Here is a 14,405-nt window from a genome sequence, read left to right as displayed (position 1 = left end):
ACTTTGCTCGGTATTTCAAATATAAAAACGCATCAATTAAAATGATCACGTAGCAAAAGATGCTGTCACTGACAAATCATTCATCAGCAGAAAAAGGTTTAAAGAACAAATAACAAGTGGGGTTATTTTTCCAGAGAAGAAAATCATATGTTACTTGGCCCCAAATCAAAGCCATTTACCAATGCAACTAAATCGCATGTAAGAGAAAGTCTTACCTTGTTTTAAGTATATTCAGAAACTGCAAGATTTCTGAAAACTGTATCAGTCTAAGGGCTCTTAAAAATCTTAAACCTGCAGTAAAAGAAAACAAAGTTATGGCAAAGAATAATGCAAGTTGTAACAGCATATCACAATGACAGTGATCAATTAAATCAACAGGTAACATACAAAATGTCAAATACCTTTGAAATGCTCTTCCATATTTAATTGTTCAAGGATCCTTAACATGTATTTTTCAAATTGTTTTAAATTTATTTTCCTAATAACAGGTTTATCCTACCATAAAATGTTAATTTATGTAGGAATTAATAGAAGTAGACACACAGGCTGAAAGCTAAGGGGGAAAAACCTCACTGAGGTAGGTTTCTGTTGGCAGTTGCAGTGCACATGTCCTTTTCTTCAGGCTGTCAAAGACACGCAGGTCTGAAACATTTCAGTCCTCCAACATTGCTTAGTGAAAAATAACAGATCATGGGCAAAAGCTCTGATAACCTGGATAAAGTAGACTGTATATGCCTGATTAAATTTGGTAAATCTTAATGACGTAAAATCTTTTATAGTAATAATGCTCCCTATCTCCAATCTAATTTCAAAAACCTCATGCAGGGAAATAGAGAAATCACACTTTTTCTCTTAAAAATGGCAAGTTTACTATAATTCTTTTCATCAGTCTGTAACTACAGGAATACATTACATATCACTATTTTTAAAAAAATATTTTTAAAAATAAATAGCATGTTTATGTTGAAATCAGATTGCGTGCATAGCAATTCCCAGACAACTAAAAAGTCAGTGAGACAAAGAGTGTGTGTGCAAGAGAAACTAATCGAGAAGATTAAGGGCTTAAATTATTAAAATAGTCTTATGCCTACAGTAAATTATTTGGATGTAGATCTTTGGCATATGAATAAAAGTACACTCTGTACTGTACATATGCACAGCTTATAAAATTAAAGTAAAGCACCAAGGATAATTTTTATTAAAGAGTACAGTCAGGAGTTACATAAAAGTTGTGTAACATGGCATTGCAACTGTTACAGGAAGGTCCAGAGCAGCTTCTTCTCATACATTCTCTATATTGACATCTATTTTACCCAACTCCAGTGCAGGAAAACACTTTTTATTTCTAGAAACTTAAGGAAATACTGATCCTGGCAAACATATAAACCTGGTCACAGCTTTCATCATCTCACTGGAATAAGAGGTTCCCCTCAAGCATAAAGGTGCATGTGGCAAGATGTGTTTAAGTCAAGAAGTTTTTCCTGCAGTGGTATTGGAAAGTTGTTAAATAAAATATTTGCTCTTATATTTTACCTTGTTAAGACTCTTAAGTAATGTTAAAGTGCACTTCTGTCTATTATATGGATATAAAGTTTCTTTTTAATTACTGACTGTGGGTAAATCTGAAAATTAATCACAACTTGCTAAATGGATTCAGGGACCTAAATGAAAAGCAATAAAATGAAACTTAATAATGCTAAATGTCAGATACATTTGCAATTACAGAATGATAACTTTGGATCATATTGCTGAAACTGTGAGAGACACATCCCTCTGTTCCAGTTCCAGGAGTTCCCACAGTTGCTACTCATGTGGTTAGTCAGGGAAGGAGAGGATCCTTACTAGCAATCCTAAACCTTCCATCTCTTTTTTATCCAGCTGCTTTCCTCACTCTGTTCCCTATAAAATTTTATGAAAAATGGCTGGAGTGAAAAAAACCCTGCCTCTAAAATGTTTTGCACTACATCTGAAGCTAATCATAAGACCAAGTTAACCATTTCTAAGTTGCAAATAGAAACCTGGGAAACATCTAAGTTAGCAATAAAACCTCTATCTCCAAACCCTTATAAGGGTTAAATTACATTTTAATAGCTGAGAGATCAAATGATAGAAGAAAAATACTGTGAGTTTAATGTGTTTTTTGTGGGAAAAGAAAATCACTATAGGCGAAGTTCTGCATTTGCTGCAGCCCACATAATTTTAAAAACTTTCATTCATAGAATAGAATTAGGGAAAAAAACCAGAACAGTAGAGAGTTTGCTTGGACATGTTAAATACAAAATAGAGCTGGCTTCAATTATAAAATCTGAAATATTTATTACGTGGTGAATAATTAATTCTTTCCAGTATCCTGAAGTTTCCTAGGCACAAACAGATCTGCTATTATAGTCCTACATGTATTTTATTTTATGTGATTTTCATGGAATCATACAATAATTTGGGTAGGGAGGAATTTTCAAGGTCATCTTGCCCAACCATCCCTGCAATGAGCACATAGATCAGGTTTCTCAGAGCCCTGCTTGGTTTGACCTTGAACGCTTCCAAGGTCAGCGTATCTACCACCTCTCTAGGTAACCTGTTCCAGCTTCACCATGCTCACTGTAAAAGAAAAAATTCCTTATCTGTAATCTAAACAACTCTCTGTTATATTGAGACCATTACCCTTTCTTCTATTGAAGCAGATTCTGTTAAAAAGTCTGCTCCCTTCAGGCACTGAAAGGCCACAAAAAGGTCTCCCAAAATCCCTCTTTCCTCCAGGCTGAACAACTCCAACTCTCAGCCTTTCCTCACAGAAAGGTCTTGCATCCCCTTTTTTTGTGCTGAGGGCCCCAGAGCTGGATGCAGAGCTACAGGTGGGGATCACAAGAATGAAGAAGAGGGTAGATTTTCCTCCCTTGCCCTGCTGCCCATACTGCTTTGGATGCAGCCCAGCACACAACTGGATTTCTGGGCTGCAAATTCCCATGGCTGGTTCATGTCCAGCTTTCCATCTACAAGCACACCCAACCCTCTGCAGGGGCTGCTCTCAATCCCTTCCTTACCCAGCCTGTGTTGATGCTGAGGGTGGCCCCAGCCCAGACACAGGACCCTGTACTTGGCCTTGTTGAGCCTGAGAAAGTTCCCACAGACACACTTCTCAAACTTGTCCACGTCCTTCTGGATGACATCCCATCCCTTCAGGCATGCCAACTGCACCGCTCAGCTTGGTGTTTTCTGCACTCTTGCTAAGGATGCACTCAAACCCACTGTCTCACAACTCAGAACAGGTTACCTCTTTCAGGTCTACTCCCTTACCAAGAATAGAAACAGCTGATACTTGTTTATACATGAAAAATAGAAAGCAAAATTCACTAATAGGAGCACTAACAAAAATACCCCCTTTCCCAAAGCTGTTTCAGCTATGTATACAAATGTATACTGCTCTCTTTCCTTAGCAATATTTGGGAATGTGTTTTATGCAAATGGAGAAGAAGAATTTGTTTTCTTATGAAATATCTATAAAACTGGTTTACATTTAAATGATTTAATCAAGAGTTGAGATATAGCAAGTTTCTTATGAATTACAGTGAAGTCCATTCTAATTCTGCACATTTCATGGACCCTGTCTGCTAAAGTTAATTGTAAACTGCTAAACAGAATTCTCAAGAAGTGCTTGCTACTTTCTCTCCATCACGTAACTTATCTTTTTCTCAGCAAAGAGTTTTACATTTGAATTTTCTTATGGGATCTGACAGAATAGAATACAATCTGCTATACTAGAAATTATACAAAAAAATAAGTACTAAAATATTTAATCTACCCCAAAAATCTCTCTAATAAGAGAAAAAATACACAGATAAAAAAAGAAGAACCTCTAGAATTTTTCAGCGTTCTGCTTCTAAATGGATTATTAAAATATGTTTAGAAACTGGAGTTTATTTCAGCCACAATATCCAGAACAAAGCTAAGCTATTCATAGACATCAAGACCAGAAAAAAAAATAATTATTATAAATAATATGAACAGATTCCTTAAATAAGATGAGACAGATTCCTTAAACAATATGAGACAAAGTCTTGTAGTCCATAGTTTTGCCTCTACTACAATAATCTGAGTTGTAGGTATGATGATTCAAATAAACCCTCAACTTTTCTACAGGATTATTGTCTTTGCTGCAAAACTATTTGTTTAGTTACTGTGTTGCCTGTGCAGCAAACAGACCATTTTCAAAATACACTGAAAATATACAATATGTGTCTAATATTATTTCATATCATGGTGTTCAACCATGTAACATGTAAAATCTGCAAAAGATGGTCACTAGGAGAGGCTGCATATTGCCAGAAACCCCTGAAATCAGTTTTAGAGAAATTAATTATCTGTTCAGTAAGAAGAATACTATGCTGAACTACCAGGCTACATCTAGAATATAGCACTTTTTTCTGACTCTTTAGTAAGGACTCAGTAAAATGGATGGATTCTTTAGAACAGAATAGTGATCCCAATGTGGCCAATAAACTATGTGCCAGTAGCAACACAATTACAGAAGAAAATTATTTTATCTATAAAGTTTACAGCAAAGTAAAGACCATTATTTAGAGATTTTTTTGACTTTAAAGGCAATAGGGTATTTTCCTGTCAGACAGTTTTGTACCTTCTCTGCTGAACTGATGCTTTCCACTGAATTAATATGCAGAAGCAACCAGAATTAGCTATAGGTTACAAACCCCAAACTCCACCCCCACCAAAATAGGGAGACTGTACTATTTCACATCTTTAAAGGAAAAGGCAAGGAAATAATGATTTATATGATTTTAATAAGATTCTAATAAATAGAAACAGACATTGGGATATTTCTTCATTCAACATGAGAGGTCAATAGACAAGAACAGCACCAAGCATTTCACTGTTTCTCACCAATGAGATATGTAATCACCATTTTACTGCATTAGGATGTCCAAAATATTGGTGTAAGAGTTCAATACAAAGAGATTCTGCTTACCAATTCTATTCCTGACAAACCAGTCACCCATTTAGCAGAACCATATCTTCATCAAACCTATCACTGGCTACGTCCACCCTAGATTTCATTAAGACCACACAGTTTACTGAAGTTAGAAAAAAACCCCAGAATCCATATTTAGGAACCTTTCTCAAGAGACAGGATGGAGGGATAAATTTTAGGAAGCAAAATAATCCCATTTTGATCATCTTCACAGAGTGCAGCAGATTTTTCTGAGATCTTACTCCCTATAGATAGGCTTGAAAATTAAAGCTCAAAAAAAAAAAAAAAAAAAAAAAAAAAAAAAAAAAAAAAACCAAGAAGAAAGAGAATGGGAGGAAAAGGATCTGTCATTCTTGGAACCAACCCAGATAAAATATTTTTATATGTTTCCCCACCTCTGTTATGCAACAGTACAAGTGGGGAAAATAGCCTGCAGCATGAAAAACATCAATGCTCTACGACCAGGACAGTAAAACTACAATCAAGTGTAGAATAAATCTCTCTACTGTACATTCCTTCAACTTGCTATTACAACTTTTAAATAACAGTAGTTTCAAACAAAATTTCTTGATAACACCAACACTGCAGAATATAAAATTCCATCCTTCAATAAAGACTGGAGTATTTGATTCTAGGTGAACAATGAAGCCCTTGCTGGGGAGATAGGAGTAAATTCCCAGTAAGTTTGGGAAAGAATTCTTCCTACAAATCAACTGAAATACTTCATCCTTTTTTTAAGTCGAAAAATAAAACAGAATTTCTTTTTCAGAAGATATAGTAATACTAGCACCAGAGACAGTATAACAAACTACAGTTCTGAAGAAAAAGTTCAGAGTTGGACCTTACCCCAGTATGAGCCGACCCTATAACAAGACACCAAGGAGTTTCGCAAAGTACGCTGCTCTTCCTTTTCAGGGATATTATGCCCAGGTTTGACACGATATCCATTTTTGAACAATTCTCCATGAGATTTTTTACGCCTTCTAGTACTTTTGTACGTTTCTGTACGCGTGCCCCCAGAAGGGTTGTGGTAGACTAAAATCTTGCTGGGAATCATGACTGTATCTTCAGCTCCAGAAGCACTGCAAGGAAGTACTGTGATGGAGTCTTCAGTCACAGCATTCACTAACTTCAAAGATGGTCATATATTTACCCTTCCTTTTGCTAATTTAGTATCAATACGGAGAGACAGCTCACAGCTCTTTAACAGAACTTCTCTTTAGAAATAGATTCGTTTAACTGGACACAAGATAATGTTCCCCCTTACCAGTTGTTATCAAAAGATAATTCAGTATAATCTAGTCCATTTCCGTTAGCTTGAAACAAACAGAATGAGTTCAAATACAAAACTCAGCTTCACAAAACAGGCTATCACAAACTGGATGGGCAAAACAAATCACAGAAGCAAGCAGGCAGTGCAGATGCTCCTCTGATCCGAGATGTATTAGAGCTTAAAAGCCATTTCTATCCGGATATTACCACATAAGCTTCTTTCAGATACATCAAAGAACCACACCCACTGATTCAAAACCTACAAACATGATGCTGTTCACTTGGAATGACCGAGAACTCTAGCAAAGAATATAGTTCTTATAATATATTCACATAAAGGAAAGTGTTTACTGTGTATTAGTTTCTTTGGCAAGTTCACATATCTGTTTTCCAGTTAAAGTTAGTATGCAGAAGGCAGAGGTCATATAATCAGCCAACTCTTACAGGATTTATCCCAGATGAAATTAAAAAACCTCCAACAAATAAACACAACAACCCTTCCTCCAGCCCCAGTTAATGACTGCTATCTTACTGAAGGAAAAAGAATTCAAAACAAAACAATTTAGCCATCCAGCATGAGCACGAATAATGAAATCCATAGCTCTCTCAGGCAGACTTGCTCTATGAATATTCACAAAATTAGAGTTTTGTTCAGTCAACTACCACCTCATTCAGTGGATAAAGCTCTACAAATTAAGAGTAATCATCATCTTCCAGTACATATGATAGATTTTCTTCATGAATTGTCCTGCTTTGAGCATAATACACGAACTTCATTGTATAAAGCTATCTTCATTTTGAGGAATATGCTTATCATTTCCTTTTTCTTTTCCTTTCTTTTTCCCTTTGTTTTTGGCCTCAGAAGACCCACAAATATAGCAATGCCATCTGGAGTACAATGCAAAGCAGACACAAAAATAGGTTGCATCATGTGCTTATATGAAATACACAGGATTTCAAAGCATTTTGGGAATGTTATTAAGGGGTGGAGTGCCAAATATAAAGGGGATTGTAGTACACAAAAATTTCCAATTATAAATAACATAGAGATAGTAAAGCAAACCATTTCTGTAAGTCCTTTGCATTGTAACCTTTAACACTATGTTCTTACAAAAACAACCCGGTTATGTTCCCACTGGTCACAACAGTCAGGTTCCATTAAATCTATAGGGATGAGTTTTATGTCTGCATGCTGACAAACATCCAGGATTTATCTGTGAGCACTTGAATCATTCCTCTCCAACTGAAAAGATGTGAATGGGGTAGTACTTATCTGTGTTACTAATCACATCTTGTACAGCTCAAACTGAATGCACATCCTACTTACTTTTTACCATATAAGGCACACTATTTTTCTTTCTTTCTGTATTTCCTTTTGACTAGTATTATAATCTTGTTATTATCCAATTTTAAACCTATAATTAGTGGACTTTATACTTAGTACAGCAAATGTTTGGGTGTAGAATCCATTTACCTTGAAAGCCTGGAACGTCTCTGAAGGAAAACAGGACCTAAGTAATAAATAGCAAGAGCCAAGCTGTTTAGTTTATATAACCTATTATTATGGTTTCAACAATTTGACAGTTTTCTTTTAACTCCTCAGCTTCTTGGCATAGCCAGATTTTTATCAATTTCTTTTCAGTCAGTGCATTGCTTAATCTGTTGCATAAATCAAAATTTGAAAACATAAATTAAATGACACAAATCTAAAATAAACCTGCTCCACAAGTTTAAAAAAGAAAAGGTATACGAATTTGAGCAGCAGCAGGATGATGGCATATTGTGCTGAGAAGCATTCTTCAACATCACAGACAGCCACACAAAGCTGCTGGTACTACTTTCCTGTGCAAAGGTTTCTGCTTTCCAAATTATTATTTTTTAGTATTTTGTTCTACAACCCGATTAACCAAGACAGCTTCTTGTTTTCAGTGTCATTTACAGTTTGCTACCATCTATAATATCATTCTATTACTTGGCCAATTTTTTTAATATAGGATGTAAAATTAGATTGCAGAAAATTGTTCTCTGTAGACTAATTTTTTTCAGTTATCCAGAAAAATACTTTTAAGGTATTCTAGCTCAGATGAGCATCTGAGAGGAATTCTGGAGTGCAATTAAGCACATCAAGGTGGTGCATCAGTAGAATATTAGTTTCCTACCCCTGTGATCCTTGGCCTCATAGTCTGAGGTAGACCTAAAACTCCTTAACTCTGTGTTATCAGCACTACCTGAAATGTCTGCAATATGCACTGAAGTATTTAATCCAAACTAATCAACAAACATTCTGTTAATAAAGAGCTCTAGAATGACTTTTAGCAGCCTATTTTGCCTTCAATGAACTCAAGCTACTTACAAGTGAAGTTTTTAATATTTTCTACAGAAGCATACCCTTGAAGGACATGACTCCAATACCCTCCTTGAACTAGTAATAAAAACAGATTTACATACTTATGGAAGTGCTGCTATAATTAAATAACAACTTGCTTTCAAAGTCCATCCAAATGTGAAGCTATTGAGGGAGAAGAAAGCAAGACTTGTCAGCAGCTAGGCTCCACTTTACCTTTGGCTATTCAGGGACTAGGTACTTGCTACATCAGCTTGAAGGAGAGCACGGGAAGATTAGATCCTTCTTTGGAAAACCAGTGTAGTGGGTAGAAGTGGGTATCAAATCATTGTCCCTTAAAACACAGGTTATACATGGGTGATGCATTTGCTGTGCTTTTTTAGGATACTATTTGCTTACAGTTGTGCTCAAAAGCTTAATCTGCAAAAAAACGCAAAACACAAGGAAACCTGCCAAGGAGAATCCTGCTGCAGAGAAAAATAACTGTATTATATCCTATGACTATTCTCTCCTTGAAAATTCATTTTTAATTTAATTTACAGTAAGTGAAAACAGAATTTTCCATATACTACCTTTTCTCTCTTTAAAATTGCTACTTCTAAAACAACAATGTAAAAGTCATTTGCTGTACACAAAATGGCCCATAAAATTTTCATTGGTGCTATTTCAAAAATGGTCAAAGTATTATTCATAGAAAGGAAAAAAATAACCTGCTATGTCTGAATTGAAAAGCTTTACAGATTGGTCAACAACTGCTTTTTAGTACAGCTTTGGATTATGACAAAACCAGAATAATGCTCATTCTGCCAAGAATTTACCACTCATTAATCTCACTAAATTATTTAGAAGGTAATTTTACAATCCAGTTTTGAGTTCATGAGGAAACGCATGTAGTTGCATTATTCATATTTTATCTCCTAGTCTCAAAGTCTTAAGCTATTAAACCATTTTCAGAAAGCTTGGCATTAGCAAGAATAAAATCAGTCACTTGATAGGGAAACTTTCACTTTCTTGCTTTACACCACTTCAGGCAACAACTGTGTCATATTCCATAAAGCAAGCACAGATAGAGCCAGTAGTAAATGAAGAGCAGATCTTTACATAAACCAGGGAGTATTAACTCGTAAACATCTTATATTACAAAAGAAGTATTATCCCACCAAAGTGAGGTTGGTGCCATTTTTAACAAACTATTGAAACCATGAAGGGAAGAATAACCAGCATTCATATTTACCTAGTGGATAAAAGAGAGTTAAGAATGCAAAGAATTTATTCAGCTCTCATTTTTCTATTTTTTAATATTACAGTTGTGTAAACATTTCCAGATACTGCAAGTCCATATTCAAAATAGATGGAAAATATGCCTTTTTAAATTTTTTGATTTGGGAAGAAAAATATTCATTGTAAACTTTACTGATGGTGCTACTAAAACAAAAATGACCCTTGAAATAAGAGGTTAAACCTCAGAAAGCTAACCTTACAAAGAAGGTCGCACAGAAGGTTGGAAATTTGGAGGTTGCTTTCTAAAGTGACCATTACAACTCAATATAAAGAGGCTTCCCTTCCTGAAAAATCACAAGTTAGCATCTTATATAATTTTCCTTGGCATTCATCAGGAACAAATTGCACTAAAATCAGGAATATGCTATTTTGAGAGGCTGTAACCATAGGGCAGAACAAATGATAAGAACAAAGGCAAAGGAAGGGCAAAGGCCAGATCTAAAGCCTGACTCATGCTGCAGGAGGTTGATTTAAAAAAAGACTTGCAATTCTGCCTTTGCTCTCGTGAGTCACAAGGCACAGGCCATAACTGTCAAAGAAACAATGAGCATACTATGAAATAGGGCTTGAAAAGAAGTCAAGTATTTCACTTCTAATTCATTTCAACTGGTATGATATAATGCATCCTATTCAGTGAGCCTCTTTAGCCTTCAAGTTGCACAAATAAAATAGTTAAAGAATGGATATGAGCAGATACATATTGATAAATTAATTATGAAAAAACAGTTATGAAAATGATACACCACAAAACTCTGTATGTGGTTATAATCCAGGTGCAACAAACATTAATTCCATTTTCTGACCAGATGGATGACAAATATTCAAAAAATGTTTATGCTTGTCCTGGTGAAGCAATAGCCTTTTACTCAGTGTACAGAATGATTCCTTGCACATTGTGTAAATTTATATTGTACTAACAATAAACAGAGTATTTCAGACCAGCTGTAGGATTAAGAATTTAGTCATAAAACTCCACAGAAATTAAAGATTATGGTGTTCTAACTGCTTTTTGCAAACACAACTGTTCCATAGATCCAGGCACCATGTTTCAGCATCCTTTATTTCACCCCGATCAGCACTAATAGTCTTCACCTCCTCAATAGTGCATCATGTTTAAACATGAGGTCTGAGAACTGCAAGTGTCAATTCATCACTAAGACTGACTCAAGAATAAAGCCAGTAAAGGAAGGAGCATTTAAAACTCTTCAAATTCATGACAGAAAAGCTGTGATCTGCCTACTGAGGAGAAAATTCTCTCATTTTCAGGTTCACAGAAATGCTTCCCTTAAAGGCTGATATTACCCAATCAATAAGAGAAGATAAATTTCTGTGCACTATCAAAATAGATTAGAGACAGTGCCTAGTAAAATAGGTGTCTGAAATTTTCCTAGAAGACTCTGCTCCTCAAATCTATGTATCACTGGCTATTTTCCACTGAATGCAGCATATTTCTTATAGGATCTGCCCCACATGCAATGATGTAAAATTCTCTCTGGATTAATTTCCCAGGTGAGAGTGAACATGAAAGAATTCAGATGATATTTCCAGATGTCTCTGCTTTTACAGTGCTGATATCTACACTTTGCCCACAACAGGAAGGAAAGTGAAACACAGTAAAAAACAAATATGGAATTTAACAGAAAAGAAAAGCCCAAATCATATAATTTGCTTTATAAAGGATCCCATCTCCTTTTAGTTCATATTCACAATATTACACATGTAGAAACTCAGACGTTCATTGACTGCCACACCATCATGACATATATTGCCTGCACACTAGTAATGCCACTATGAAGATAACTTTTTCATAGTGTTAGTATTGTCCCAACCACATTAGCAATTAAGAAACACTTCATTAATTATGAAGTAAATATCTAAATTTAAAATAATGAAATTGCATAAAATATATATAAATTATACATCTACAACAAAAAAATTAATATTTACTAATAAAAATTATCTGAATTTATTTACTTACATAATTAACTAATCACTTCTGTTTGTAATTAAAAATTGAACTTTTACCCCCATTACCTACAGCAGCCCTAACATATATTGGTAAGAACCCCTCCAGGACTTAGAAGTTTTGGTATCAGGGAAGATGAATGTTGAATAGGAAAGATTTTCAAAGGCTGTTTTTTTTAAAAAATAAATAAAATAAAATAAAATAAAATAAAATAAAATAAAATAAAATAAAATAAAATATAAAATAAAATATAAAATAAAATAAAATAAAATAAAATAAAATAAAATATAAAATAAAATATAAAATAAAATAAAATAAAATAAAATAAAATAAAATAAAATAAAATAAAATAGTGACAGTTGTGTAAGCTATTCAAACCATGTTAGGTTTTTATATTTATCCTGCTGTGATTTTTTTCTTCTGCTGTCACAACACTGCAATGAACTTCACTAGCTCCCTTGATTAATTTCAGAGAAAAGCATCCCACAACAGAATTAAGTAAAATTGAACAAACTGTTTAAATACGAAAATAATCCTCACTTCACTTTCAGCATGTAGTGTCAGTGCTCTATTTGGCTGCTAATATTCCAGCTAGCTCTCAGCAAAAAAATCCCTTCTGCTGGGCTCTCCAGGTTATGAGCTCCAGCCCCACGTGGAGCGCCAGCTGCAGTTCCTCCGTGTCTTGAGGCAAAGGACACTTGGAGCGGCCAAGGGGCTGCAGGGCGGCGGGTGGGGCTGGCACTGAGCGCTGCGTGCGCCCGGCCTGGCGAGGCACCGGCGCCGCTCCGCGGGGCACCACGGCTCCCCCGCACTGCAGCTCCCTCAGTTCTGTAGGAAAACGCTCCACGTGGTGTGGGGTGATCAAAGGAAAACACAATCGGCAATTAGGAGACAAACAAGCTGACAGATCATTTCGACTGAGAAGCAGAGTAACAACGTGATAATGGAGAACTAATGACTGGAGAGCTTTGAGTAGCTCAAAAATCTCAAAGCATTTTGCTCCCAGTCACCTGTGCTTCTAAGGGACTACAGAAATTTACTTCTGATTATGATGATTATGGTTGCTAGATATCCCAACTTTATTGCAAAACCTCCTCAAATTGAACTTCACACCTCAGATAATACACAGCTGATTCATTTCAGCTCAACGTCCACAGTGATGCTTCAATATTACTATTTTGAATAAAACCAGCACTCCTTGAAAGATAATGCTTAACAAAATGATGTGTACTAAACCCGTCCATGTTGCACAGTTCCATCTGCCTTATTTTATAAGTGATTTTAAAAGATGGCTAAATAATTTCCCTAAGTCACCTATAACTGCAACAAGAAAATGGCTTGAGAAAGAAAGTTTTATAGCAGTTTAACTTAAGCAGAAGCCCTCATTTTTCTTTTTGAACGCTATTTTAAAATTAAAATACGCATTATTCTTTTATTTTTTTAATCTGCCACATGTTATATATTTACTGGCAACAAACAAATGAAATTATAAAGTGAAATACTCTGTTTTTCCAACATTCAGCTTTTGAATCAAAGTCGCATTAGGGGAGATAACACAGGAAAGCCTGCTTCTGGAAAATGCCTGTGCAATTTTGAAGTCAAGTTAAGCTTAGATAGCTGAAACCTAAAATACCAAGAAAATGTAATTTTTTTACTTCATATCCCTCTATACATATCAAAGCAGAAAAGATCACTAGATAGATTTAGAGAAAAATCTTTAATAACAATATACAATTTATAAACACAATGTACTAACTTTTACAAAAACAGTTAACTAAATGCTTGAAAGAAACAAAAACAGACTCTCACGTTTAGCAGCATCTTCTTTAATACTGTTGCAAATTAAAAAGTTCCCTGAACAGAAGAAACTAAGAAAAGCAACAAAAAAGTCCTCAAATGAAGCAGATCTAAAGAACATGTAAATCCTGCCCTCTGAGCATTGTTAGCTTTATTGGCAAACTTTCTGGCAATCCATTAGGTGAGCCACCACAGTGCAAGAAGCTATGGAGGAGTCAATAACTTCAGAGACATTTTTGTGGTGCAGAAATATATCCTTCATTTTATGGATTACTCTGCTGTGTTTTTATTTTCACTTAGAATTTGAGATAGTATGATACTAAACACTGTTGAAGGTGTTAACAAGGTTAATGAAGCCTAAATATCTGTGGGTCAGCAGTGAATTAAGTGTAAGCCCTGTATAATGTAAGAATATAAATACAGAATTACTAGAGAATGTTAAGCATTCAAAAAATTGATGTGAAACAAGTGGCAAAATGTGACAAGCTATGAAGGATACTGTTCTTTTGACTTAAGTTAATATCGTAGGAAACTGCCAGATGGTATAAATATCCTGCAATTCAAAACCTCAGAAAAAGCCTTAAATATTTCAGCTGTAAGAACAATTCCCAAATATTCCTTCTCTATATACTGTCTTGTATAGCAAAATACTGCAACTGTAAAGACAGAATAGTGGATAAAGGAACAGATTTTCAGCCATTCAACCATTAATTTTGAAATGTCACATGAGCAGGAAGGTCAAAGCTTAACAGATTCACTGA

At 35.1% G+C, this 14,405-nt stretch overlaps 1 protein-coding gene across 50 annotated transcripts in view; it reads right to left on the bottom strand.

Annotated features, from left to right (window-relative positions):
* KCNMA1 (potassium calcium-activated channel subfamily M alpha 1) overlaps window positions 1-14,405 on the bottom strand; it is a 428,996-nt gene that overhangs the window by 156,401 nt on the left and 258,190 nt on the right. For all 50 annotated transcript variants that reach the window (XM_085583432.1, XM_085583417.1, XM_085583419.1 and 47 more), the window contains one exon: window positions 216-291. In XM_085583432.1, the coding sequence (XP_085439558.1) occupies window positions 216-291 (76 nt within the window). The remainder of the gene's footprint in view (window positions 1-215; window positions 292-14,405) is intronic.

Source organism: Lonchura striata, chromosome 6 (genome assembly GCF_050655825.1).
Source record: "Lonchura striata isolate lonStrDom1 chromosome 6, ASM5065582v1, whole genome shotgun sequence".
NCBI classification, from domain to species: domain Eukaryota; kingdom Metazoa; phylum Chordata; class Aves; order Passeriformes; family Estrildidae; genus Lonchura; species Lonchura striata.
This window is presented reverse-complemented; position numbering and strand designations above follow the sequence as displayed.